The sequence below is a fragment of the Odontesthes bonariensis genome, chromosome 23, assembly GCF_027942865.1.
Source record: "Odontesthes bonariensis isolate fOdoBon6 chromosome 23, fOdoBon6.hap1, whole genome shotgun sequence".
In the NCBI taxonomy this organism is placed as follows: Eukaryota; Metazoa; Chordata; class Actinopteri; order Atheriniformes; family Atherinopsidae; genus Odontesthes; species Odontesthes bonariensis.
This window is the reverse complement of record NC_134528.1, coordinates 29981002-29993287: the sequence shown is the minus strand read 5'-3', so window position 1 is coordinate 29993287 and position 12286 is coordinate 29981002. Positions and strand designations below refer to the sequence as shown.

General features: G+C 42.7%; 1 protein-coding gene across 8 annotated transcripts in view; it reads right to left on the bottom strand.

Moving 5' to 3' along the window:
• The window catches only part of ryr2a (ryanodine receptor 2a (cardiac)), a 287428-nt gene that overhangs the window by 88888 nt on the left and 186254 nt on the right, over nucleotides 1-12286 (bottom strand). For all 8 annotated transcript variants that reach the window (XM_075456990.1, XM_075456994.1, XM_075456991.1 and 5 more), the window contains exons 56-58: nucleotides 10377-10540; nucleotides 8674-8752; nucleotides 7154-7243 (exon numbers count right to left, since the gene is read on the bottom strand). In XM_075456990.1, the coding sequence (XP_075313105.1) occupies nucleotides 7154-7243; nucleotides 8674-8752; nucleotides 10377-10540 (333 nt within the window). The remainder of the gene's footprint in view (nucleotides 1-7153; nucleotides 7244-8673; nucleotides 8753-10376; nucleotides 10541-12286) is intronic.

The following is a 12286-nucleotide window of genomic DNA, read 5'->3' as shown; positions in this document are numbered from 1 at the left end:
TTTTGAGGTGAGCCAGGACCAGCCTCTTGAAGCACTTCATGATGGTGGGGGTGAGTGCAAGAGGGCGGAAGTCGTTGTGACATGTGGCAGCGGAATGTTTCGGCACTGGCACAATGGACGTGGTCTTGAAGGACGTGGGGACAACTGCTTGGGCCAGGGACAGATTGAAGATGTCAGTCAAGACCCCAGTTAGCGGTCCGGCACAGGCCGCGTCCGGGGATGCCATCAGGGCCTGCAGCCTTACGTGCGTTGGTCCTGCTCAGTGCAGCACACACGTTGGTGGGGGAGAGTGTGATGAGTTGGTGGTCTGCAGTGAGCACTGCCTTGGTGGCTGCCTCCTGGTTCTCCCTGTCAAAACGAGCATAGAAGTTGTTGAGCTCGTCTAACAAGGAGATGTCGTCGGTTTGTGGCGTGGTGATGGTGGGTTTATAATCCGAGATGGCCTAGATGCCTTGCCACATGCGTCAGGGGTCGGAGTTACTGAAGTGCTCCTCAATCCTTAGCTTGTGGCTGTGCTTGGCCTCCCTGATGCCCCTCTTCAGGTTAGCACTGGATGCACTGTAGGCCTGAGCGTTACCAGATCTAAAAGCAGTGTCGCGTGCCTTCAGTAGGAGGCGGACCTCACGGTTCATCCATGGCTTCTGGTTAGGGAATGTTACAGGGCCGGCACGGTATATGTATTCGTACCGAACCGTCACGGTACGGGGGTCACGGTTCGGTACGCGCATTGCCACGCAGAATACACACGGTACGGAAGTTTAATATTGATCTGAACGCGGAACTGTTATTTTGCAAGTTTCCTTCAGGACCCATTTAAACACTGCCACATGCAAGCTCTGATTGGTCCGTAGAGATATGTATGCCTGGATTGGTCTAGATAGCAAACTCCACCTTCAAATACAAAGTGTACTCTGTGGGAAGGTACCTCTGTTGGGTTGATGTTGCGAGAGAGAGCTAACAATGGCGAGTGGGCAAGAATTAGAAGACCCACCATCATCATTTAAGTCAGTGGTGTGGGATAACTTCGGGTTCCCTGTAAGTTATAATAGCGATGGAGAGCGAGTGGTTGACAAAACAAAGACGGTCTGTCGTCATTGTTCGACAACTGTTCATTACGTGAGTGGGAACACATAAAATATGTTAACACATATCAAGCGACACCACCCAGAAATCCCTATCACCGGGACGAGATGGAAGAAAAGTGTCCAATTACGTCTCCCAAATGTATTTCAACAACCCCTGGATACGAATACATGCAGAGCAAAAAAAATTACCGAAGCAATTGGAATTTACATCGCATCTGCTATGCGCCCATATTCCACTGTAGAAGAGGCAGGATTCAGATATCTATTACATGTGCTCGAACCTCGCTACACGCCTCCTTCCCGTAGCAATGTAAGGGAATCGGTAGTGCCAGCCTTGTATAGGAGGACGAGAGAAATTGTGGAGCAGGGACTAAAAGCTGCGCATTCAATTGCACTCACGACGGATTTGTGGACTTCTCGGGCAACCGAGAGTTTCCTGACTGTCACTGCTCACTTCATTAGCACTGAGTGGGACATGAGGACCGTAGTGCTACAAACTCGCCCTTTACACAAACAACATACAAGCACGCATCTGGCTGAAAAGCTGAGTGAAGTCATGAGCGAATGGAACTTAAAAAAACCTGGGATGCCCATTCTGCCCTACAAAGCAAAAAGGCAGTAACTACGCACAGTGCAGAACTGAGAAAAAGGACTTTAAAGTTAGTTCACTAGAGCTTTTTGCAGTTACTGTACAAACGACTACCATTTTTCTCCAAAACAACACACATTTGAGATAGGATCTTTTGTCACATAACAAAGGATGCCTTGAATGTCATGAAAATGATAATAACTCATTTGCGTCCAAAAATGCAGTTACTGCCTTTTTGCTTTGTAGAGCAGCATAGCCGTCACCACAGACAATGCGAGGAACATTGTTAATGCTGTCGGGGAAGCGAGGCTCGGCCCGCATATCGCATGCTTTGCGCATACCCTCAACTTGGCCGCAAAAAAAGCCCTTGAGATCAAGCAGGTCTCGCATTTGCTTGCCAAAATGAGATCTACAGTCGGATTTTTCCATCGCAGCACACACCGCAGCGCACATTTTGGAGTGCAAGCAAGAAATGCTGGGCTTGCCGAAGCACTGCCTAATAAATGATGTCGCAACTCGCTGGAACTCGAGCTTCGAGATGGTGGAGCGGTATCTCGAGCAGCAAGCTGCTGTTTATTCTGCCTTAGCAGAGAGGAGTTTCAGAAGCAAAGACATCGGGAATCTTTACGATCTGGAGCTGTCCAACGCAGAGGCCATAGTTGACGTGATGAGGCCACTGAAGACAATCACAGCAGTGATCAGCACAGAAACCACCCCATCCATTTCCATGATCCTGCCACTGCAAATACAGCTGATGCACCGATCGCAAGAGACATGAAAAATGCCATCAGGGACAACTTCCAAGGCCAATATGATGACCCAGACCTCCGGGACTTCTTAAATAAATGTACAGCACTGGACCCTAGGTTCAAAACACTTAATCACTTGGATCCAACCCGTCAGCAGAAAGTTCGTGAAGATCTCATCAAAGAAGTCCTGAGCAGAGCAGAAAAGGTATGAATATAAGAACTATTATTATTTTACTCTACTACAACTCTACTCTACTACAACAGACTGGACTGGGCATCCAACACTGACGCTGTGTGCAAGAAGGGGATGAGCAGACTTTATTTCCTAAGGAAGCTGAGATCCTTCAATGTGTGCAGCAGGATGTTGGAGACCTTCTACCACAGTGTTGTTGCCGGTGCCATTTTCTTTGCTGCTGTGTGTTGGGGAAGCAGCATCAGAGCCAGCGACTCTAACAGGCTGGACAAAATCATCAGGAAAGCTGGCTCTGTACTGGGACAAAAATTAGAGTCACTGGAAACCGTGGTGGAGAGGAGGACACGGAAGAAGCTGTTATCTATCATGGATAACATACAGCACCCTCTCCACCACACAGTGGACAGCGGAGCACCTTCTCACACAGACTGCTTCAGCTCCGCTGTCGAAGGGACACCCTGTACAATAATAGTTAAGTGTCATTATGGTATCTCAATACCATAACTGCATAACCGCACAACTGCATTGTTGCACTTTGATGTACATATATTTTTATTTTATTTTATTTATTTTATTTATTTTATTTATTTTATTTATTTTATTTTTTTTATTTTTTTTATTTCTATTCTTATTCTTATTTTTACTGTCTGTACGCTGCTATTGCAAAACAATTTCCCAGCTGGGATGAATAAAGTAGTTCTATTCTATTCTATTCTATTCTATTATTATTATTATTATTATTAACCTGCTTCCCCAGATGGGGTTTGGCCAGGCATTGCAATGACTGTTTGTCTACCTGCAATACTAAAACACGCCTGCAGGAGGCCGTGTCAATAATGTAATACTACTGCCCATCCACATACAGTATTTGTTGTCAAGTTAAAAAATTATAATAATAATAATAATTATTATTATTATTATTATTATATACTGACTATAAATGGTATTCCTTAAAGGCCTACAGAAAGCTGACACTACACCCAATACATAATGATAATACATACACAGAGGAACAATAATGATCATTGGACTTATCATTTCATAAACGCATGAAATTTGCGATTTTGAATTTGCCGCTTGGAAATCCTTCCTGGGATTCCAGACTGGGCAGAGCGATCTGCCGGCTGATTTCCGCTGATTTCCGCTCTCCACCTGGCGGAGAGTGTGACCGCTCTCCGCCTGGTGGATTCCTGTCCGCACCGCAGGGAGCTGAACACGGCGGGATGGCTCCGGCTGATTTCACCAGAGAGGAGACAGGCGGACAGGGAGACACAGACACAAGTTCCGACCGCAGGTCTCTCTGCTTCCTCTGTCCCCGGTGGTGTGAGCTGCTGGTGCTGAGGGCAACACACGCGCTTCGTACATCTACTCGCAATAAAAACTGCACTGAACCCAACGTTTTATATTTCCAAGCGACTTCCCACGGCACACATCGAAATTTGCCGTGAAGAAGCTGTCCAGGTCTGGCAAACTGCTGGCTTCGCTACTAGAACTACTGGGGGTTGTTCCAGCAGCTGGCACTCGCGACGTCACGCACCTGTCGTTCCAGTTTGCCAAATTCAAGTCAAATGTGGTGATAGTTTATTGGGCCTAATCAGGACTATCCAGGGGCCTCAAATTATTTTAAAATCATAAAAAAATTCCATGGTATATAAGGAATCGATCTGCTATTTCAGTTTTGTGCAAAAAAAAATCACCTTTCTGTAGGCCTTTAAGGGAATAATATGCTCTCATATTATTATGTTTTTTTAAAAAATTTATTATTGTCTTTGTCTGTCATTTCATTTTGCAGAAAGACACCCCCCTGTCTGCAGCAGAGGACAGTCCATCCACTTCACATGCTGAGGCCACTGCTTTGCCAGGGATGGCAGAAGATGCAGAGGCATCCTCCTCCCAACCCCCTTTGAAGAGGTCAGCCATGGCAGAACTCTTTGGCTCATTGTTCAAAGTTGAGGAAAGGAACCAGCCTAATTTGAAACATCAGCAGCAGGAAGAGGTCGGTGGTTACATGGCAAAGGACTACACCTCAGATGACTCTGACCCTCTTTCCTGTTGGAAAACGCACGAGGCTGTTTATCCTAATCTAGCCGTATTGGCAAAAAGTTACCTGGCCATACCTGCCACTTCAGTACCCAGTGAAAGGGTGTTTTCAACAGCAGGTGACATAGTCACTGCCACCAGATCGACACTCAGCACCGAGAGTGTTGACAGACTTGTTTTTTTGAAGAAAATCCTTAAAATTGAATAAAGGTGTACAGTACATAGCTGTACAGTTTGTGATGGCAAATGTTTAATGTTTAAATGTTAAATTGAATGAGTACAGTACACAGTTGTACATAGTTGATTATGTGAAATGCAATGCTTAAAAACGTTATGTTGTGATCTGTGAGGCCTACAGCTCATGTTCACTGAGCTATGTGAATGTAAAAGGGCACTTGTGTATTGTATGTTAAAATACCTAGAAAGGCTATGTGTGGCACTGATGCACCTATCAATATACTCCTTTCTTGTATATCAATATAGGCCTACGACAATGTGGTGCTTGTTCACTTGTTTTACAGAAAGTTGCAGCTATCTCAGCTGGGAATTTAAATAATAAAAAGCTGCCTTTGAGGATAGCCTTTTGGTCGTGTTTTTTTTTCTGCACTGTACCGAAAATGTACCTAACCGTAGGGTCCAAACCGAGGTACGTACCGAACCGTGAGTTTTTTGTACCGTTCCACCCCTAGAATGTTATGATCTGTTTGAGGGTGATGACACTGTCAATGTTGGTGTTTATGAAGTCCAAAACAGATGAGGCATAAGTGTCAATGTCCGTGTGTAATTCCAGGGTGGCCTGAGCGGCAAACACACTCCAGTCTGTGTTCTGGAACCGCTGCTGAAGTGCAGAGTCAGCTCCCTCTGGCCACACTTTAACAGTCTTTACAGTGGGCTTCACACTTCTGATGAGTGCTGTGTATTTGGGGAGAAGAAACAGGGAGAGATGGTCTGATTGTCCGTGGTGGGGGAGGGGGGTGGCTCTATAGGCCTCAGCCATCTTGGTGTAGACATGGTTCAGGGTCTCGTCTCCTCTGGTGGTACAGGACACATGCTGGTGGAATTTGGGGAGTACAGTCTTCAGGCTGGGGTGATTGAAATCACCAGCAACAATAAAAGCTGCCTCAGGATGTCTGGTTTGCTGTTTGCTAATGGCATGCAGTTCTTTCATGGCATGTTTGGCATTAGCATCTGGGGGAATGTAGGCTGCAGTCACAACAGTGGATGTAAACTCTCTGGGCAGATAGAAAGGTCTACACTTAACCATGATAAACTCTAGGTTAGCTGAGCAGTGGCTCTCAATAGTAGCAGTGTCCATGTACCAAGTTATCTTCACATAAATGCACAGTCCCCCACCTCTGGTCTTGCCGGAGTCATCAGCTGTTCTGTCCCCCTGGAGAACGCAGCGCCATGTCTTAGTGAAGATCATGATGTTGCTGTCCTTAATCCAGTTATGAGCAATGATCCGCAGCCACAGCTAATTTGTCAGAGACCGGACATTAGCGAGGAAAATGCTGGGTAGTGATAGCCGGTGAGGAGTTAGCCTTAGCTTAGCTCTTAGCCCTCCTTGCTTTCCCCACTTTTCTTTACGGTCTCGACGCCACCTGCGAGCACTTCCGGTTGGTGAAGCTGGGTTGAAAGCCTCCGATGTTCTAGCGATCCCTGGTATGAGCCGGAGATCGTCAAAAAAAGTGTCCACGTTGAGAGCTCGAATATCCAAAAGCTCTTGTCGGTTGTCGGTGATGTGTCTGAGACTGTTCTGAGTGAACAGACTTGAAACAAAAAGGCAAAATCCTACTAATTCGCAGAATCTGGGGAGATGCTGAGCCTCGCGTGGTTCACGCGCCGCCATCTTGCGGGAAGGATCGTGTTTGTTAGACAAATACAGCAGCTTTATAGAGACCATCAGACTGCTATTCAGTTTTCAAGTAAATGGGTAAGCTTGATCTTCTTAGTAAACTATCAAAATAAAGTGACATCACATACATGTTAGGTAATTAAACTGCTTGAGTGAATATGCCTCAGAGATCAATTAGATTTGATTGTGGATGTATAGATGGACATTTGTGTTCATGGAAACATTTATTTTCATATAACAGTTTCTGCATTCCAATAATTCAGCATCTACGGAAAGGAAAAGCAGCACATGAGCACAATGCATCTTGTCACAGGATAGATAAGTCTGCAGCATCAAAACAAATTGCCAGGCAGTCTGTGGAGCCACGTGTTCACTCTGATGGCAACTTATGTCGTGTCTCCCCATGTGGTATAACACAGCTGTAGCCAACTACTTATCATAGGCACACCAAAATCAGGATTGTTTGGGCCAATGCTGTGTCAGACTGGCACAGAGACTTTTTTATTTTTTTCATTGCAAAGGCAATTGCAAATTGCCATTTTTGCAAAGCAATGTTTGTTGTTGCTGTCTTAACTGTAAATAGTTTAGCTTTACCTTCTATAAGCAGACTCAAACAGGCTCAAACAGACGCATAGACATTACCTTCTCAGAAAGGGTTTTGTATGGTTTCAGTAGTGGATGGCTCTTCCTGGTCTCACATATAAGTTCTCCATATGACCAGCCATTGGAAAACTGGAAAACATAAAGACAAAGTCATTTAAAAATTAACAAAATTTCTGCCGAAAATAATCATTTATAGCAGGAAATTCTGCTACACATTTAGATGTGATCATGAGACAGCGATACTAATACAACAAAATATCATTTTATTTCACTATATCACTAAACTCTCAAAATCCAAATTAACCAACGTATAAAGTCAAAACTCATCTTTTTTGGTGTCACATTTGTAGGTTGTACTGTTTAAGAATGACTTATCCCACCTTAACACCAGCAGCTTGGCATGTACGCTGTGTGGAAGGAGCAACACAATCTTAATTTTGTTCAGCATGTTAACAGAAAATAGCATCCAAACCAGCCTTCTTCACCTGCTCAGAGTGTCAGATTTCTATATATTTCTCTGCCTACTTTAGTACTTTTTTATAGCTTTGGAGGCTTGGCTCCTAAACTTGGAAGCTCTCCTCAGCAACACTGAAAACTATCTGATAACCAGACAGGTCCCTTTTTTATTTTAATAGCTTCCAAGACTAGATAATTCCATATATCATCCCTCAGATGATAGGCCAGGTCGATAAGCATCCAAAGGGAGCATAGCCCTAAAATTAACAGTGTTGTTCTACCCCTACTGTTCAATTATATTGATTTTTTTTTCCCAGCGCAATGATATCAACTGAGGAAAACATCATGATAACTGTCAGCTCCATGGTCAGAGAGGTGGCATGAGAGACATCGGCGATCACAGCTCAGGAGGAAAAGTGTCCATCACAGAGTTCCAGATCTTTCCAATTGGCAGAAACTCACCAATTGGAGGATTGTGACATGTAAAAATAGTTACTTTACAATCGTCAAATGCATTAGGGGTGACACAGAATCTTGTTTAAAACTTCTAACTAGGGCTGCAGCAAATAATCATGATTTAGTTTTTTTTTTTAAATCGATTAATTTGTTGGTCTTTTTTAATTAAACTTTTCTTTTAAAAATCAGATTTTCCTGAATTTTAAACCAGATCAAACACAGCTGTAAAGCATCAACAAAAGCAGATGTTGTGAAGAATCATCTACATGCCCAAGGTGAGTTTCTGTTACTATTCTGTTGTCATTTTCTTTTTTAAGATTACCCAGTGCTGAGTACAGACCAAGCCATTGTGGTGTGTTACTTTAGATGTAGATACTCCACCACCGAACCGTGACACAAACATGTGGCAATACAGCAATGCACATGCAACGCATATGTCATTGTGCCAATATGAAGCAGGCCGTATGTCAGTCACTGCCTAAAAAGACAGCCCTGTGTGAAACACAACTGATAAACATGAAACATGCTGATGGTGTCATGTGGCTGGTCTTTTATATATCATGGCTATGTGGTACTTCTGCTTATATCATGATGATAGAGATTTTACAAATAAAAAATGTAAACAGATGATTATCTCATCTACTTACTTTTTCTATACACCACCTCTCATGGCTGAGCTCTGCATATCTGATGATGAAATAGTCCAGCTTCTCAGGGACAATCACACTGATGAAGAAAAAATGAGGAGAAAAATAACTATTCACATTTTGGGTCTTCGTCTGTCAACGCTGAAGTAAAGTAAATTGAATCTACATTTATATTTATATTCATATTTATATTTATATTAGTGCTCAAACAATACCAGACAATGGGCCTCATGCAAGAACATTTTCGAATTTTTATTCTAAATTTCTTTTACTTTTTTCGTACGAAGGTCTAGTACGAACACGCCACGTCAGATTCAACAAACGCTCTTAACTTGGGAAAAAGTGTGTAAACGACCTGCGTAAATGATGAATGCCACACGTGCGTATTTAAGTGCACGCGCACGAGGATAGTAAATTTGCATACTCCATCCCACATTTATACCATATAAGGCTGTGCTTCCTCTCTCCTGTGCCAGGAAGTGTTGAGTGCTGAGTCATGAGAATGGCATCAAGGCGCAAAAAGAACAACTTTAGGGGCTCTGAGACTGAAGTTCTGCTTTCAGAGATCCAAAAAGGAAAATATGTCATTTTTAGCAGTGTCAGCAGTGGAATTACGGGACCTGCTAAAGAGAAAAAATGGGAAGTTATTACGAGTGCTGTTAATACCGTGTCACCTGTAGTTCGTAATGTCACCGAAATAAACAAGAAATGGTTTGATGTGAAAATAAACGCTGTATGGAGACACACCCACCTGGCCTTCAGCTCAGTGCGCTCCACAACAGCACGGGTGCTTTGATGCGTATATGTGTGCAGTCTATTACTCTGATTATGTTTGGCAGTCCAGCCACGGCATGAAAGTCCCTCTTAATCTGTACTTGTTGGACAGCGGTGTATGGGAATCTGATGCACCATGATGAGAGCTTTGATGACCAAGGGGAGCGTACGACTCACAGAGGACTGGGACACCCCCGATCTGTCTCCCATCTCCCTCTGAAAGGCTCCAGTGGCCAAAAATCCAAGGGTGGTGAGGACCTCGACGTGTGGTGGAATTGGGTTTGAGCGGCGTGTTTCTCTCTGGAGTTGTGGCTCCAGCAAGCTGCATATCTGCAGCAGCACAGTGCTTGGCAATCTAAATCGCGATGTCAGCCATTCGTCTGTCTCTACACGCTCTCTTCCAAGAGCCTGACGCGCTAAGGCATCCAAAAGTAACAAGTCAGCTGCTGGTTACGCTTCCCATTGACCTTGTTATGTACAGATTCAAATTAACCTTCAATTAGTGCATAATTTAAGACAGACAGAATAATGTCAGCATCATTATGGGGTATAATGTATATATTTATTTATGTTTGCTTCAAAGTAATTAAATGTACAATCCCTTAGCGAAGCAAACTTGATTGGAATAACAGCGGACTATTTTAGGAAACTCCTACGACAGGTCTGGATCACTCGTAAATTCTGTTCGTACCTGAAAGAAAACGTAAAATACGAAAAGATTGGTGAATGCGCCAATTCTCTTAAATCACTCGTACGCACGATTTAAGAACAAATCTGTGCGTATGAACGGTTGTTGCATGAGGCCCAATGACTGAATCTTTTCTTGTCAAATATCCTGTATTTAAGGAGGCTGTCAGAAATTTAGAACTGGGACTAGAAAGCACTGTTTGTAAGAAGGCATGTAAGAAAGCAGAAAATGGGTTGCATACTTAGTGGTGTCTGCAGGCTGCGGGGTGAAGTTTCCCTCTGAGTCCATAGATGACTGTTTTTCCATTAAAGCCATGTAGTTGGATTCCATGTAGTCTGGGGGAAGAGCTCCAGCCACAGCACTGAGACATGGCAGCGCCAACTTAAACAACTCCTGGTCATAATTCTACATCATGAAGACACAAATGAAGTAAGTTTGCTGCTTAATACCACTTTGGACAGCAATGACATGCTTCCATTGCTCACTGATGACCCTCTGACTCTGCTTGCACATATTTATAGCTAATGGTCTCCTGGTTTATAATTAATTGTGAACTTTGAATGTTAGCTAAGGAAGCATTACTGCACAAAACATCACACTCAGCATTTTTCATTTTTGTGCTTTAATATTATAAAATTATATTAAAAATGTTAAAGAGATAAATGATGTATTAATACAAACCATATAGAAATAACACATAAATCCCAAATTCCTGGATTGATGATATTTGAAGTCTCTTTGTCTACCAAGCGATACGTATGGGGGCAGTTCCAAAGTATGAAAACATTCTAATGGTCAACTTTATCCAGGTTAATGGAATGCACAGTTCACTTGATATATATGACTGTGTGTAAACACCTCTTCAGGCAACAAGTGCTTTGCTTAGGAAATGTACTCAGCTTGACCTCCACAGCATTGTCCAAACTGATGAAGTGAAATCAAAAGAAAAACATGTAAAAACAAAAGAAAAAAAGCTCTCGTGATGCCAGTTACAAGTCCCATAATTAGTTCAGCTAAGTCAACTTGTGTGCCAAAGTGTCACATGGTCATCAAGAAAAAACTCTGCTTGTGTCTCGAACCCAACACTTTTCATCCCCCGAAGAACACCCTCCCCACAGTGAAGCATGATGGTGGGAGCATTGTGCTGTGTATTTCACTGGCATTGAGTCCCCTGTTGGATGCCGTTCCAAAGAAGGAGCAATACTGCAGTGGCTTCATGTGATCATACAAAGTGGGTAAAAAGTGCAGATCATAAGTTAGCCAACTCTCATCATCCCCAAGCTGGATTCATTAAATCACCATCCTTATAAAGAATAAAAATAAAATAACTTTTATAAAAATAATTTTCTTCTGCTTTCTTAACCCTTAGGAGTCTGTAATATGAATAAAGGAAAAGGTGGCGCGGACTGATGATAAAAGCTTGGTAAATCTAAAAACACACATGCACCACAGATGTCTTTTACACAAAACAAATATGTAAATTGGTGTAAAAATGATTTCTGTGCCTTATTTAGTTGCTGAAAAAAAAAATTAATCAAATGTGTGACCGTGAGGCCACAGAAAAACCCATTTTGTTTTATACATTGAAGTGACATTCTACTAACTTTATACTGAAAGGTATTCATAACAGTTCAATGTAGTCTTTATTTGTCAGGGAAATGTTTCAAGCATGATGTGTCAAATTGTTTGATCAGAGATGAAGTTGATGAGAACTACTCGATTATGAGATGGTTCCTCATTCATTTGAATTAAAATTCCACAGTAACAAATTTCAACTTTTCTCTCAGTGGGCATTATGCGATAAGCAGTGAGGTGGCAGTAACATTTAAGGTGATCATCCATAACATTATGGTGTTGATAAGTAAGTCCTAATACATCCAAAAGAGCTCTGACCAGTCAGGGTGGGCTGTTGCCAGTTGGGGGTTATGACGGGTTTGTAAAAATCTTTAGGTTGACGGCAAGTGACAAATATCCACATGAATGCTCACTTTACCTGTCAGTGGTTTTAATGTGTACATCCAAGCATTATTTTGGTGGCTTTAATCTAGTTATAACCATGCTTTGGATACATAGTCTAATGTACAAACCGAGCCTATAGACTTCAAAATATTTGAGATTTTATCAGACAGAGTAGATTTGACAAAGATTCGA